This window comes from Tachyglossus aculeatus, chromosome 1 (genome assembly GCF_015852505.1).
Source record: "Tachyglossus aculeatus isolate mTacAcu1 chromosome 1, mTacAcu1.pri, whole genome shotgun sequence".
NCBI classification, from domain to species: Eukaryota; Metazoa; Chordata; class Mammalia; order Monotremata; family Tachyglossidae; genus Tachyglossus; species Tachyglossus aculeatus.
The window spans coordinates 97898074-97914837 of NC_052066.1; the positions used below are offsets into that span (position 1 = coordinate 97898074).

General features: G+C 46.6%; 1 protein-coding gene and 2 non-coding genes across 3 annotated transcripts in view; 1 reads left to right on the plus strand and 2 right to left on the minus strand.

Moving 5' to 3' along the window:
* The window catches only part of SLC9A9 (solute carrier family 9 member A9), a 462001-nt gene that overhangs the window by 251259 nt on the left and 193978 nt on the right, over nt 1-16764 (minus strand). The window contains exons 8-9 of the mRNA XM_038751488.1: nt 13607-13712; nt 1310-1398 (exon numbers count right to left, since the gene is read on the minus strand). Of these exons, the coding sequence (XP_038607416.1) occupies nt 1310-1398; nt 13607-13712 (195 nt within the window). The remainder of the gene's footprint in view (nt 1-1309; nt 1399-13606; nt 13713-16764) is intronic.
* LOC119937038 lies at nt 746-883 on the minus strand. Its single transcript, XR_005453911.1, has one exon. It is a non-coding gene; the product is annotated as a small nucleolar RNA SNORA7 (small nucleolar RNA).
* On the plus strand, nt 5000-5136 carry LOC119935891. Its single transcript, XR_005453494.1, has one exon. It is a non-coding gene; the product is annotated as a small nucleolar RNA SNORA7 (small nucleolar RNA).

The window sequence follows — 16764 nt, forward strand, 5'->3', positions numbered from 1 at the left end:
AAATACGATTGAACTGAGTGAATGAATGAATCCCCATTTTGCAGTTGAGGAAACTGAGGCACAGAGAAGTTAAGTGACTTGACTAAGATCACACACCTGACAAGTGGTGGAGCTAGGATTAGAACCTAAATCCTCTCACTCCCAGGCCTGAGTCTCTTTCCAGAAGGCCATGTGACTTCTCAATGCTCCACTGTAATGCTTGGAAAACAGTGAGTACTTAAGAATTACCACAGTCATTACTATTATAATTATTAGTCCTACTACTAATAATAATAATATTAGAAGCAGCATTGCCAGAAGCATGGGACTGAAGTCAGGAGTCTAATCCCGGCTCTACTACTTGTCTGTTGTTCGGCCTTGGGCAAGTCACTTAACTTCTCGGTGACTCAGTTTCCTCATCTGTAAAATGGAGATTAAGCACCCATTCTCCTTTCTGTTTAGACTTTGAGCCCCATGTGGGACAGAGACTGTGTCTGATCTGATTATCTTGTACATACCCTAGTGCTTAGTACAGAATTTGTCTTGACTTGTCTTAGGCCATCGAGTTGCTTCCAACCCAGAGCGACACCATAGGCACATCTCTCCCAGAATGCCCCGCTTTTCATTTGCAATCGTCCTGGTCGTCCATCCATACAATTTTCTTGGTGAAAAACTGGTTTACCATTGCCTTCTTCCACGCAGTAAATTTGAGTCTCCACCCTCGACTCTCTCTCATGCCACTGCTGCCCAGCATGGGTGAGTTTTGACTTGTAGCAGATTGCCTTCCACTCACTAGCCACTGCCCGAGCTAGGAATGGAATGGGTAGGCCTCTGCTTGACTCTCCCTCCTGTAGCTGAGACTGGTAGATTACTGGAAACTCTCCAGGTGAGACCCTGAGAGGGGCACAGTATTTGTCACCTAGTAAGAATTTAAGAAACACCACAATCACCTTCCCTTTCCTTTGGTTTGGACCAATGGCATCTGCCGCAGATCTCTTGAGATGATGGCAATAATAGCAATACTAGGTATCCTGGAAAATGATAACATTTTCTGGAAAAATCACAACAGCTTAAGTTTTTTTCAGCATCAACAGAACTGTGTGAGTGTGAATCAGTCAGGAAGTCAATCGCATATATTGAGCGCTTACTGTGTGCAGAGCATTGTAGTAAGTGTTTGGGAGAGTACAACGTAACAGTAAACGGACATTTAACAATAAACAGACACATTCCCTTCCCACAACAAGCTTGCAGCCTAGAGAACTGGTCATTTTGTGCTATGACTGTTGCTCTGAGGGAGGAGAGAGCCATCAGTGGGAGGTTCCTGTCTTACCTGTTTGGTCCTCAGTTTGGAATCTGGAGACAGGTTGTTGTAGGTGTAGTGAGCCTGTGTGACCCCACAAAAGAGGACAGCCACGATCCCTGAAAGGTAAAGAAAGATTGGGGTCAGGGATTAGCTTGGGAACTCCTCACTCTCAACTTCAAAGCCCTCCATCACCTCAGCCCCCTCCTACCTCACCTCTCTTCTCTCATTCTACAGCCCAGCCCGCACCCTCCGCTCCTCTGCCGCTAACTTCCTCACTGGACCTGTATATATGTATATATGTTTGTACATATTTATTACTCTATTTATTTATTTATTTATTTATTTTACTTGTACATATCTATTCTATTTATTTTATTTTGTTAGTATGTTTGGTTTTGTTCTCTGTCTCCCCCTTTTAGACTGTGAGCCCACTGTTGGGTAGGGACTGTCTCTATATGTTGCCAATTTGTACTTCCCAAGCGCTTAGTACAGTGCTCTGCACATAGTAAGCGCTCAATAAATACGATTGATGATGTTGATGATGGACCTCGTTCTCGCCTGTCCCACTGTCGACTCCTGGCCTGGAATGCCCACCCTAAGCACATCTGCCAAACTAGCTCTCTTCTTCCCTTCAAAGCCCTACTGAGAGCTCACCTCCTCCAGGATGCCTTCCCAGACTGAGCCCCCCTTTTTTACTCCCCTCCTCCCCTCCCCATCTCCCCCTCCCTCCCTCTGTCCTACCTTCTTCCCCTCCCCACAGCACAGCATTTGTGTATATTTGTACATATTTATTACTCTATTTTATTAATGATGTGTACTTAGCTATAATTCTATTTATTCTGACATTACTGACACCTGTCTACTTGTTTTGTGTTGTTGTCTGTCTCCCCCTTGTAGACTGTGAGCCTGTTGTAGGGTAGGGCCTGTCCCTATCTGTTGCTGAATTGTACTTTCCAAGTATTTAGTACAGTGATCTGTACACAGTAAGCGCTCAATGAATACGATTGAATGAATGAATGAATGAATGAATGTTTGAAATGCCATTAAAATAAAAGAGTTATATGGGGTCAGTAGTGTTCAAAGTAACCACTGTCTCCAGAAAAGTTTCCTGCTTCCCATGGACCTGCACCCTGGGGATTCTGCCCGAAGGAGCATTTAATGAGTTGGGTTCTTTCTCCCAGGCCCAGCACCCTTGGAGGGGGATGTGGGAAATTCTGATATCGACTTATGGGCCCCCCTCCCCTCTCATCCTGCAGGCAGCAGCCAGGGAGTCCTTGCTCTTTCTGTAAACCTTCATTTCCCAATTAATTCACTGGAAGCAGGGTGGTCAAGAGGAAGTCTTCCGGGCCTAGGAGTCAGAGGACCTGGGTTCTAATCATGGATCTGCTACTTGCCTCCTGTGGGACCATGGACATATTACTTAACTTTTCTGTGCTTCATTTCCTCATCTATGAAAAGGGGAGTCAATCCCTGTTCTCCCTCCTACTTAGACTATGAGACCCATGTGGGGAAGGGACTGTGTCTGATCTGATTATTTTGAGTCTATTCCAGTGCTTAGAACAGGGCTTGACACATAGTAAGTGGTTAACAAATACCTAATCGTTATTATTATTACTATTGACACCACAAGTCGATCAATGCAACAGACATCCTTAACACTTATGCATTTCATTCCCTTCTCACCACTTATGTACATATGTAGATATTCATGTACAGATGTAGATAGAGAAGGAGCGTGGCTCAGTGGAAAGAGCCCGGGCTTTGGAGTAAGAGGTCATGAGTTCAAATCCCGGGTCTGCTAGTTGTCAGCTGTGTGACTTTGGGCATGGCACTTAACTTCTCTGTGCCATGGTTACCTCATCTGGAAAATGGGGATTAAGACTGTGAGGCCCCCCGTGAGACAACCTGATCACCTTGTAACCTCCCCAGCACTTAGAACAGTGCTTTGCACATAGTAAGTGCTTAATAAATACCATTATTATTATTATTATATTCAATGATTTACTCCACTTTCTCATCCTGACAAATTCATACTACTCCCTGTTATATCTTGACTCTTCTTCTTTCTCCCACCATCTGCAAATACATTTTTGTCTGTTTTCCTCAATGGATTGCAAGCTCCTTGAGGGCAGAGGATGCACGTCTTGCTGCTGTTGTAAACTCCCAAATGCTTAGTACAGCACTTTGTCTGCAGTTGAGACTCAAGAACTCTCCCCCTTCTAGACTGTGAGCCCAATGTTGGGTAGGGACTGTCTCTAAATGTTGCCAACTTGTACTTCCCAAGCGCTTAGTACAGTGCTCTGCACACAGTAAGTGCTCAATAAGTACGATTGAATGAATGAATAAAGAGAAATAGAACTGGCTGATTCCTGATCCCTGTCCCAAGTCTGTCTTCAACCCAGTAGGCAAAACTCATTTGCAAATAGTTACTCACCCACAGCCTTACTCACCACACCCTTATTTTACTAAGGGGCACAGCCTGGCAGATGTTGGGGAGGGAGCTGTTGGTGAAACTATTGCCAGCCCTGACTGGTGAGACTTGAGAGTTCATTTACAAGACTGAAAACAATGTGAACACTCCCAAGCCTACAAGAACAGCTACAGTGCTCTTTGACTCTGCTAATTCTGTTGCATTATACTCTTCCAAGGGCTTAGTACAGTGCTCTTCATATAGTGAGCATTCAATAAATACCACTGATTTGTTGATTGACTCCTGCTCCCTTCTTCCATGGGAAGAAATATTCCCCAGAATATTCACTATATTCTCACCATATTCCTCCTTCAGAGATCCTGTTTGGTTAAAAACACAGCTCAGGAAGCTCAGAATGGAGGTGGAGAAGGAACAGAGAAGGCAACCAGTAGAATGATGGGGGTGGAGTAGCTTCCAAATGAGGACAAACAGAAGGGGACACATCTACCAACTGTGTTATAGCATACTCTCCCAAGCACTTAGTAGTGTTCTGCAAACAGTAAGCACTCAATAAGTACCACTGATTGACTGAAAGGGTTAGGACTCTCCATACTGCAAAGGCTGAGAACTAGTTGAATGTGAAACATGCGGACAGGGTGAATCCTGAATTGCGATTCACCATAACCCCTACCATCAAGACAAGAGATGCCCACTGGAGCTGGAAGGTGGCACGTTGGAAGCAAACTAAAGTGAATACTTTGGTACCCAGTGAATGGCAAATGTATGCAAATGCAGGAAGTTGTATAAGCCAGAAAATATCAGCAAGGTCTGGAGGGGTTTGGATAGGGCTCTGGATGGGTGTCTCAGGAGGGGAAAATTAGAGGTGTTGGGAAATCCATCCTTAACCCATGATGAGGAGGTGTCCAGGTTGACAACCTGCATCCAATTATTAGAAGCACCCTGGTCCCCCTGTTGGAGATAGAAAACTGGGCTTGGTGGGTGGGGGCTTAAGCAGGATTGCAGCTGAGCATAGTCTGATGGGGCTTATAGTTCGATCTTGGACAAAATCAACTGTGGTAGAACAGGTTAGAGCTGGTCAGCCATCTAAGGGCAAAGCGATAGATAGGAGTTGGCCGTACAGTTAAGGCCAAGGTGAAGCAAAGGCCCAGACCTCGGGCTGGATAATTGTGCTGGTAGACCTTGGACGAGGCATTGGCTTGATCCCTCAGCCCTGCCTAGCCTTCTTTCGTGCCCCAAGGTGACACAAAATGATAGTAATTGTAATAGTAAATGGTACCTGTTAAGCTCCCCTCTCAGAGTCACAACTGGAGAGTTTTCAGTCCTCTACCAGTCTTGGCTATAGGAGGAAGATCAAGCAGAGGTCTACCTACTCCATTCGTAGCTTGGGCAGTGGCTAGTGAGTGGAAGGCAATCTGCTACAAGTAAAATTCACCCGTGCTGGGCAGCAGTGGCATGGGAAAGAGTCGAGGGAGGAGACTCAAGTTTTCTGTGTGGAAGGAGGCAATGGTAAACCACTTCCATATTTTCACCAAGAAAACTCTGTGGATCTACTACCAGAACAATTGCAGATGGAGCATTCTGGGAGAGATGTGTCTGTGGTGTTGCTATGCGTCAGAAACAACTCGATGGCATAAGACAAGACCTCTTAAGTGCTTACTATGTACTAAGCATGGAACTAAGTGCTGGGGTAGATGCAAGATTAATTGACATGGGTTTACAATCTAAGAGGGTATAAAATTTAATCTCCCTTCTTCAGATGATCCTTTCTGATCTCCCATCCTCCTGTCTCCCCCCACTTTAATCTATACTTCACTCAGCTGCCTGGATTATCTTTGTACAGAAATGCTCTGGGCATGTCACTCCCCTCCTCAAAAATCTCCATTGGTTGCCTGCCAACCTATGAATCAAGCAAAAACTCCTCACTATTGGCTTCAAGGCTCTCCATCCCTTTGCCCCCTCCTACCTCACCTCCCTTCTCTCCTTCTACAGCCCAGCCCGCACCCTCTACTCCTCTGCCGCTAACCTCCTCACTGTGCTTTGTTCTCACCTGTCCCGCCGTCGACCCCTGGCCCACGTCCTACCTCGGGCCTGGAATGCCCTCCCTCCTCACATCCACCAAACTAGCTTTCTTCCCCTCTTCAAAACCCTACTGAGAGCTCACCTCCTCCATGATGCCTTTCCAGACTGAGCCCCCCTTTTCCTCTGCTCCTCCTCCCCTCCCCATCACCCCTACTCCCTCCCTCTGCTCTACCCCTTTCCCCTCCCCACAGCACTTGTGCATATTTGTACATATTTATTACTCTATTTTATTAATGATGTGTACATACCTATAATTCTATTTATTTTGATGGTATTGATGCCTGTCTATTTGTTTTGTTTTGTTGTCTGTCTCCCCCTTCTAGACTGTGAGCCTGTTGTTGGGTAGAGATTGTTTCTATCTGTTGCCGAATTGTACTTTCCAAGTGCTCAATACGGTGCTCTGCACATAGTAAGCGCTCAATAAATATGATTGAATGAATGAGGAAACTGAGGCACAGGGAAGTTAAGTGACTTGCCCAAGGTCAGATAGCAGGCAACTGGCGGGGTCAGGATTTGAACCCAGGTCCTCTGGCTCCCAGGTCTCCACTTTTTCCACTAGGCCAAGCTGCTGAAATGATGAGTGAAAACATTTGTGACATTCACAGAGGCAAGTCTGTCCCAAATTCTGGCTTTGTTGGAGAGAAATGGCATATGGATGAGCTATTATGGTGAAGGCCATGCGGGTGTGAGGAAATGAATCATGGGACTGCCGTGTAACTGGCTCCCGTGTGCCCTGAGATAATCTCTCACTTGTCTGCAATGTGATAGGTTGGATAGCAAATTCCTTTGGATGCATATTACTGAGAGAGTTAACAGCTGATTATGGAAAACTCAGGGTGGGCAGCCTGTTGGGATATGTGTTTCATCCTGGCTGCGCTACTGGAAGGTCAACTAGAGAGGCTTTGAGCCTTCTGATTAGCATAGCCACAAATGCTGCTTGAGACCAAAGTGTCTGATATTTGCGCTGGGCTGCTGCATTTGTTGTGTCAGAATTGGTGCTTCTAGAAGCCAGAGAGAAGACAGCATGTGGAAACTGAGGGGATAGTCATAGTGTCCACTGAAGGCTGTTTCTAACACGGATATAGACCAAATAACAACAATAATAATAATGACAATTACGGTATTTGTTAAATGCTTACTATGTGCCAACCACTTTTCTAAGGTAATCAGGTAATCCCACGTGGGGCTCACAGTCAATCCCCATTTTATAGATGAGGTAAGTGAGGCACAGAGAGGTTAAGCGGCTTGCCCAAGGTCACACAGCAGACAAATAGTGGAGCCGGGATTAGAACGCATGTCCTATGACTCCCAAGCTCATGTTCTTTCCACCAAGTCGTGCTGCTTCCCAATAGCCATGCTGCTTCCCATTAATAATAGTAATAATAATATTGGCATTTTTTAAGCATTATACTAAGCATGGGGTAGATACAAATTCATCAGGCCAGACACAGTCCCAGTCCCATATGGGACTCACAGCCTAAGAAGGCAGGAAATCATGTGTTGATTTCCCATTTTACAGAAGAGGAAACCAAGGCACAGAGAAGTGAGGTGACACGTGCATAGTCAAAGAGCAGATAAATGGAGAGCCCTGGATTAGAACCCAGACCATTCGACTCCCAGATTTATGCTCTTTCCATGGGGGTCCCCTCCCCACAGCACCTGTATATATGTATATATGTTTGTACGTATTTATTACTACTTGTGCATATTTATTCTATTTATTTTATTTTGTTAATATGTTTCGTTTTGTTGTCTGTCTCCTCCTTCTAGACTGTGAGCCCACTGTTGGGTAGGGATCATCTCTATATGTCGCCAACTTGTACTTCTCAAGCACTTAGTACAGTGCTCTGCACACAGTAAGCGCTCAATAAATACGATTGAATGAATGAGGGTCTGTGGTTTGTTGTGTTGATCAATTCCTTTGTGTCCAAGGCCCTGGAGCAGTCATTTCAGTAATAGTACTGGCTCTGCTACTTGTCTTCTGTGTGAACTTGGGAAAGTCACTTCACTTTTCTGGGCCTCAGTTACCTCATCTGTGAGACATATGTGGGACAGGGACACCTGGCTAGCTTGTATCCACTTTAGAGCTTAGTACTGTGCCTGGCACATATTAAGCATTTCACAAATACCACTTCCCCCCAAGATTGTAAGGTCTTTTTTTTAATGGCATTTATTAAGCGCTTACTATGTGCAAAGCACTATTCTAAGTGCTGGTGAGGTTACAAGGTGATCAGGTTGTCCCACAGGGGACTCACAATCTTAATCCCCATTTTACAGATGAGGTAACTGAGGCACAGAGAAGTTAAGTGACTTGCCCAAAGTCACGCAGCTGACAATTGGCAGAGCCCGGATTTGAACCCATGACCTATGACTTCAAAGCCCGTGCTCTTTCCAATTAGCCACGCTGCTTCTCTAAGCTCCTGTGGGCAGGGAACATGTCTACTAACTCTGTCATACTGTACTATCCTAAGCGTTTAGTGCGGTGCTCTGCACACAGTAAGCCTTCAGTCAATGTGATTGATTTCCCCATTTGGATTTTTAGTGTCTGTATTCCTTTCTTCACACACATGGATGGAGTAGATTAGTCTCATTCTGGCCTCTCTTGTTAGCTGGTGTGAATGGCTCACTCCGGGCTTGCTCTGAAGCTTGTCTTCTGACAAGCTTAGCACAGTGCTCTGCACATAGTAAGCGCTCAATAAATACGATTGATGATGATGATGATGATGATGATGACAGGCTTCAGGAACTGTCTGTGGAAACCTCAGCTCAGTGAATACCTGGCACCCGGGGGGAGATGGCAAGCCTGCAGGCTCCTTCCGTGCTCCCAGCCAGAAGGAAAAGCGGGCACATACAGTGGCAGTGGGTCGTGAGTTTCCATAGGAACAGCAGCACGGAGGTGCACCCGGCCCGGCCGAATGAATGAACGCGATCCCATTACCCGTCAGCCTGCCCGAGCGGAGATGAGAACTTGGACACTCACTGACACATCCCGGGTTGGGGAGAGTCGAGTACTCGTTGGCCAACTGTGAGCCCCATGTGGGACAGGGACTGTGCCTGGCCTAATTAACTCGTACCTATCTCAGTGCTTAGAATAGTGCTGGACATGTAGAGAAGTAGCGTGGCTTAGTGGAAAGAACACGGGCTTTGGAGTCAGAGGTCATGGGCTCAAGTCTTGGCTCCGTCGCTTGTCAGCTATGTGACTTTGGGCAAGTAATTTCACTTCTCTGGGCCTCAGTTACCTCATCTGTAAAATGAGGATGAAGACTGTGAGCCCCCTGTGGGACAACCTGATCACCTTGTAACCTCCACAGCACTTAGAAAGCAAAGCACATAGTAAGTGCTTAACAAACCACTATAATAATAATAATAAGCGCTTAACAAATACCATTAAAAAAATAAAAAAGATGACTTTTGTAGGGGTACAGATCCTCCTGGATTCTTCCTCCTGTATCTTTGCTCTTCCCAGAAAATTTACCCATTATTTTCTTCCACTCACCAGCTATCCCACCAACTCCCACTCTTCGCTCCTTCCCTGATTGTAAGCTCGTTATGGGCAGGGAATGTCTGCTAATTCTGTTGTACTGTACTCTCCCCAGGGTTTAGTACAGTGCTATGCACCTAGTAAGGGCTCAATAAATACCATTGATTGATTGATTGATTTTGCCCTGCTTAAATGGGAGATTTCCTGTTATAACATAACAAAAATCCAGTGACTACTCCCTCGACTCCTGACTCCACCAAGGGTCTCAGTGCAACTGAGCAATGCTCCCCACTGCCAGAGCAGATCTCAGCCTGGTGAGTGTGCCAGCCTTATTTACATGCCACAGGGCATCTTGGACAAAGGCGAGGGTGAGGGAGGGATGCATACAGTTGTTCCTTGCCAGCAGCCAGGTTGTGGCTGGCTGCACGCTCTGCTCTTGAAGTCAGAGATGATCAGAGTAAATCAAATGATCATCATCAAATTAGCCTGAGCTGAAAGGAGCACGGAGTTCTGGGAATTAGTGAGTCTTGCAAGCTGAGGTGTTTATAAAGAGTCTCCTTCCTCCTGGAAGGGGTGGGCCATGAAATGCAAACAGCTCAGAGGCCGGATGGGTTCCCTTCGCTTCCCTTAGGGTATCTAGCTTTGGGAGCCACTGGGCTGGGGTAGGGCATGAGGGCTTGGCTCTATTGATAGGGTGCCCAAGGGGAGTGGGGAGAGTGGGCAGTGGCACCTAGTGAGCAAGGACTCTGTCTCTTCCTCCCTTCAAAGCCCTACTGAGAGCTCACCTCCTCCAGGAGGCCTTCCCAGACTGAGCCCCCTCCTTCCTCTCCCCCGATCCCCATCCTCCCAGCCTTACCTCCTTCCCCTCCCCACAGCATCTGTATATATGTTTGTACATATTCATTACTCTATTTATTTTACTTGTACATATTTACTATTCTATTTATTTTATCTTGTTAATATGTTTTGTTTTGTTGTCTGTTTCCCCCTTCTAGACTGTGAGCCCGCTGTTGGGTAGGGACCGTCTCTATATGTTGCCACTTGTACTTCCCAAGCGCTTAGTACAGTGCTCTGCACACAGTAAGCACTCAATAAATATGATTTAATGAATGAATGAATGCTGTCAAGATAGAATGTCCATTGAGGGAATCAATTTTTCAAGCAAGAGGATCCCTTGCAATAATGATAATAATGAAGGTATTTGTTAAGTGCTTACTATGCCCCAGGCACTGTTCTAAGCACTGCGGTGGATAAAAGCAAATAGAGTTGGACACAGTTGCTCTTTCAGGGAAGCTGACCTAAGCAGTGACCTGGCTAGAGGGTTGGCTCCCCATGGCAAGTGAGAGGGGCGGCCACCCCCAAATTAACTGTCAAAGTGGAGGGCAGGCAGCAGGTGACAGTCTGGAAGGGCCCAGTCTCCTTCTTCATCTGTAAAATGGGGATTAAGGCTGTGAGCCCCATGTGGGACAACCTGATTACCTTGTATCTACCCCAGCACTTACAAACAGTGCTTGGCACATAGTAAGTGCTTAACAAAGACTATTATTATTATTATTATTATTATTATTATTATTCAGCCCAAGTGGGAAGCAGGGCCTGAGGTAACATGAACCTGTCAGACTGAGGTCTCAAGCAAGGGGACAGCAGGGTATGGGTCTCCTTGGGGGAACACTCTAGATTAAGGGATTTGGGTGGCCTCAGTGTAGAGCAAGTAATGTCACATGCATTCCATGCACCTGTCCTAAGGAGGGGCAGCCAAATACCTGAAGCCAGCCTGTCCGGCTGCAGCCAAGCTAACCAACTGCAGGCTTTACTTGGCCCTCTAGTTCTGGAGAAGCCCACTTGGGGCTGCTTGCCATCATCCAAGCCGGAGGTAGGAAGGATTAAGGAGGAAGGATGCAGCCTCAACCTGCACCATGGTTCAGGGCCCAGCCTGCAGCATGAATGGCCTCACTTCCCAGGGCCAATAGACCAGGCTGACTGATGTCCTGTCGGCTCCATGATTCTTCTAGAATCCTCTCTCCAGTACAAGGTTCATCGGCTCCCTGATTACTGCCACCCTGCTGATCCTCCTCCTCATCCTTCCCTTCCTCCTATTCCTCCTCATCTTCCTCCTCCTCCTCCTCCTCCTCTCCTCCTTTTCCACCTTCTCCTCTCCTCCTCTTCCACCTTCTCGTCCTCAATCTCCTCTTGTTCTCCTTCTCCACTTCTCCTCTTGCTCTTCTTCTTCCTCCTTTTCCTCCACTTCCTCTTCCTCTTCTTCCTCCTCCTTCTCCTCTTCTTCTTCCTCCTCCTCCCCGCCCTCCTCTTCCTCTGCTTCCTTCCTGGTAGCTCTTTATTCAGAGGAAGCTGCCCTAACCCACACTATAGGACTTCCCAACAACCCTCTCCTCCACCAGGGCAGGGAGCAGAAGCAGCTACAACATGCAGCCTTCTCAATCTTTATAATGCTGTGAGCACGTTGTTGGGTAGGGACTGTCTCTATATGTTGCCGACTTGTACTTCCCAAACACTGAGTACAGTGCTCTGCACACAGTAAGCACTCAATAAATACAACTGAATGAATAAATGGTTGAGGTTGTGTTTCTGACTGTAGCTCTGGCTCTTATTATTGTGGCTGCTGAACGCCAAACTTTGAGATGTCTGAAACTGTCCTCCTCTAGCCTCAGTAACCTATTGCATTTATTTTTGTATTTACCATTTGCCTTGCCCTTTACGTTGTTTTCACTTTTCTGTTGTTTCATTTTTCCTTGTGTATCTGTTGCCAGCGCTTACTCCCTGGCCTTATTCTTTGACTATGAGGTCCTTGTGGGGTCTGGATGTGGGTCTAATTCTCCTCCATGTTGTTGTTGTTTTTTTCATGGTACTTGTTAAGTGCTTACTATGTGCCAGGAACTGTACTAAGCGTTGGGGTAGATACAAGCTAATTGGGTTGGACGTAGTCCCTGTTCCTCATAGGATTCACAGTCTTAATCCCCATTTTACTTTACAGATGTTCAAAGGTCAAACAACAGACAAGTGGGGAGACTGGAATTAGAACTCAGGTCTTTCTAATTTCTAGGCCTGTGCTTAACCCACTAGGCCATGTTGCTTCTCTAAGTGGTTTCCCATTGCTTAGTACAGTGCTTTCATAGAGTAGGTACTTAATAAATACTACTATTACTAAGTGTGGCTTAATGATTACAACACAGGACTCTAATTCTGTCTGTGCCACATGTCTGCAGTGTGACCTTGGGGAAGTCATTTAACCTATTGGAGCCTCAGTTGCCTTATGTGTAAAATGGGGATTAAGACTGTGAGCCCCATGTGGGACAGGGACTGTGTCCAACCTGATTAACTTGTATCTACCCCAGTGCTTCAGAATAGCGCTTGGCACATAGTAAGCGCTTAACAAGTACCATAATTTTATTACTGTTACCACTACTAGTACTTTTAGTACAATGTACTAGTACATTGCCAAGATCCGCCCTTTCCTCTCCATCCAAACCGCTACCCTGCTAATTCAAGCTCTCATCCTATCCCGTCTGGACTACTGCACTAGCCTTCTCTCTGATCTCCCATCCTCGTGTCTCTCTCCACTTCAATCCATACTTCATGCTGCTGCCCGGATTATCTTTGTCCAGAAACGCTCTGGACATATTACTCCCCTCCTCAAAAACCTCCAATGGCTACCGATCAATCTGCGCATCAGGCAGAAACTCCTCACCCTGGGCTTCAAGGCTGTCCATCACCTCGCCCCCTCCTACCTCACCTCCCTTCTCTCCTTCTCCAGCCCAGCCCGCACCCTCCCCCCCTCCACCACTAATCTCCTCACTGTACCTCGCTCTCGCCTGTCCCGCCATCGACCCCCGGCCCACGTCATTCCCCGGGCCTGGAATGCCCTCCCTCTGCCCATCCGCCAAGCTAGCTCTCTTCCTCCCTTCAAGGCCCTGCTGAGAGCTCACCTCCTCCAGGAGGCCTTCCCAGACTGAGCCCCTTCTTTCCTCTCCCCCTCGTCCCCCTCTCCATCCCCCCGTCTTACCTCCTTCCCTTCCCCACAGCACCTGTATATACGTATATATGGTTGTACATATTTATTACTCTATTTATTTATTTTACTTGTACATTTCTATCCTACTTATTTTATTTTGTTGGTATGTTTGGTTCTGTTCTCTGTCTCCCCCTTTTAGACTGTGAGCCCACTGTTGGGTAGGGACTGTCTCTGTGTGATGCCAATTTGTACTTCCCAAGCGCTTAGTACAGTGCTCTGCACATAGTAAGCGCTCAATAAATACGATTGATTGATTGATTGATTTTATACTATTATGTCAGACACACACACAAACACATTTACCTGTTAGACCAGCCGCCTCCGCAGACAGAAAGGCACTCCAGGACAACAGGAAAAACAGGCCCGTTTCCAGCATGGGGAACTCACACAGCTTTGTGAACTTTGTCAGGTGGCGAGGATGGCTAAGGAAAACCACAGCTGTTCTTCAACCTTCCTCCTTAGTCGTAAAACCCCATGGGGGAGGGCAGAGCCGGGAGGCTGGGCTTCTGGGCTCACTGTCGAGGCCAGTCTCCCTCTGGGCACATCTGTTGCTGTGTGTCTGTGGGTTCAACTGCATTTGCCTGAATTGTACTTTCCAAGTGCTTAGCACAGTGCTCTGCACACAGTAAGTGCTCAATAAATACGAGTAAATGAATAAATCAATGGGCCAAACTGGTAACTGCCAAGATGCTCCCAGGATATAAGGTGACCCCATCCCTGATGATTATGGTATTTCTTAAGTGCTTACTAGGTACCAGGCACTGTACTAAGGGTTGAGGCACTGTACCTTGGGCGAGTCCCACAGTCCATCCATCTCAGGACTCTCTCTGACAGGGTTATCTGGGCTGGTCACCCTCATGGACTGCCAGTCTCATAGCTACTGCCAGCTCCCAGCATCTTCCTTAGCTGGTTTTATCCCTGGTTGTTCTTGAACTTGGGTCTCTGCTTGGAGACGGAGCCCCTGGGCAGGAGAAGGGAATTGTTCGGGATGATTGTCAGTCTGAGCAGAGGGAGGCACTGCTGCTGCAATTTCTCTGTAATTTATTTGTTTATATTAAGGTCTGTTTCCCCATCTATACTGTAAGCTCCTTGTGGGCAGGGAATGTTTCTGTTTATTGTTATATTGTACTCTCCCAAGTGCTTAGTACAGTGCTTTGCACATAATAAGCCCTTAATAAATGAGATCGAATGAACTGAATGAATGAATGATGGGAGTGGGCCTGGCTGGACTAGGGGCCAGCAAGCTAGGCACTGGCTAGAGCCCAGGCCTCTTCCTCTCCCACATAGCTGACTCCAATCTGCAGCAGCTGGCAAAACCCCAGCTAGCAAAAATGTTAAGTTCACGTTTCCCCACTCTTCAAGAATCTCCAGTGGTTGCCCATCCACCTCCACATTAAACCGAAACCCCTTACATTCAGCTTTAAAGCACTGAGTCACCTCTCTCCTTCCTACCTCAACTCCCTGCTGTTCCACTATAACCAGCCCACGCACTTCGCTCCTCTAAAGCCAACCTACTCGCTGTACCTCGATCTCATCTATCTCTCCGCAGACCTCTTGCCCATGTCCTGGAATGCCCTTCCTCTTCTTATTCAACAAACATTTACCCTCCCCACCCTCAAAGTATTATTGAAGCACATCTCCTGCAGGAGACCTTCCCTGACCAAGCCCTCATTTCCTCTTTTCCCACTCCCTTCTGGTTCACCCTGATTTGATCCCTTTCTTCATTTCCCCCGACCCCATCTCCACAGCACTTATGTACATGTTCAAAATGTATTTATTTATATTAATGTCTGTCTCCCCCGCTAGTCTGTTAGCTCACTGTGGGCAGGGAATGTGACTGTTTATTTTCATATTGTACTCTCCCAAGAGCTTAGTACAGTAGTCTGCACACAGTAAGCACTCAGCGAAAGCGATTGATTGATTGATTGATTGACCCTCTGAACCCCCACTGACACATTCCCGTGAGCCAAGTGGGAGATAGCCACTGGTCCTGGAAACTACGCTACTTTTCTCAGACCACATTAAGCAATGCCCCATGCAGAAGGGGCGGACGCGGCTCACTGCGCAGGTATTGGGAGGAGCATGGATGAAGGAGGCCTCCAGCAAGCAGCACAGGAAAAGCCAAAGCCCAACAAATCTGGCCGAGTGGATAGAATGTGGGTCTGGGAGTTGGAAGGACCTGTTGTTCTAATCCCAGCTCCATCATCATCAATCGTATTTATTGAGCGCTTACTATGTGCAGAGCACTGTACTAAGCGCCTGGGTAGTACAAATTGGCAACATATAGAGACAGTCCCTACCCAACAGTGGGCTCACAGTCTAAAAGGGGGAGACAGAGAACAAAACCAAACGTACTAACAAAATAAAATAAATAGAATAGATATGTACAAGTAAAATAAATAAATAAATGAGTAATAAATATGTACAAACATATATACATATATACAGGTGCTGTGGGGAAGGGAAGGAGGTAAGATGGGGGGATGGAGAGGGGGATGAGGGGGAGAGGAAGGAAGGGGCTCAGTCTGGGAAGGCCTCCTGGAGGAGGTGAGCTCTCAGTAGGGCCTTGGGAACTACTTGTCTTCTGTGTGTGACCTTGGGGAACCGCATGGCATAGTGAAGAGAGCTTAGGCCCGGGAGTCACCAGGTCATGAGTTCTAATCCCGGCTCTATCACTTTTTTGTTGTGTAACCTTGGGTAAGTCACTTCGACTCTCTGTGCCTCAATTACCTCATCTGTAAAATGGGGATTTATTTGTTTTATTTATTTTTTATTTATAATGGCATTTATTAAGTGCTTGCTATGTGCAACGCACTGTTCTAAGCACTGGGGAGGTTAAAGGTTAGAGAAGCAGCATGGCTCAGTGGAAAGAGCATGGGCTTTGGAGTCAGAGGTCATGGGTTCGAATTCCAGCTCCGCCAATTGTCAGCTGTGTGACTTTGGGCAAGTCACTTAACTTCTCTGTGCCTCAGTTCCCTCATCTGTAAAATGGGGATTAAGACTGTGACCCCGACATGGGACAACCTGATCACCTTGTAACCTCTCCAGCGCTTAGAACAGTGCTTTGCACGTAGTAAGCGCTTAATAAATGCCATCATTATTATTATTATTATTAAAGGTGATCAGGTTGTCCTACGGGGGGCTCACAGTCTTAATCCTCATTTTGCAGATGGGGTAACTGAGGCACAGAGAAGTTAAGTGACTTGCCCAAAGTCACACAGCTGACAATTGCTGGAGCCAGGATTAAGTGAGCAAAGCACTATGCTAAGCACTTACTGGATCCCCATTTTACAGATGAGGGAACTGAGGCACGGATAAGTTAACTGACTTGCCCAAGGTCATGCTTTAGGCAAGTGGGAGAGCTGGGATTAGAAAGAGGTCTTCTGGCTCTCAGGCCTGTACTCATTCCACTAGGTTACGTGGATTGAGTCTTTGTCAGAAGCAAATAAGATGACATGTCT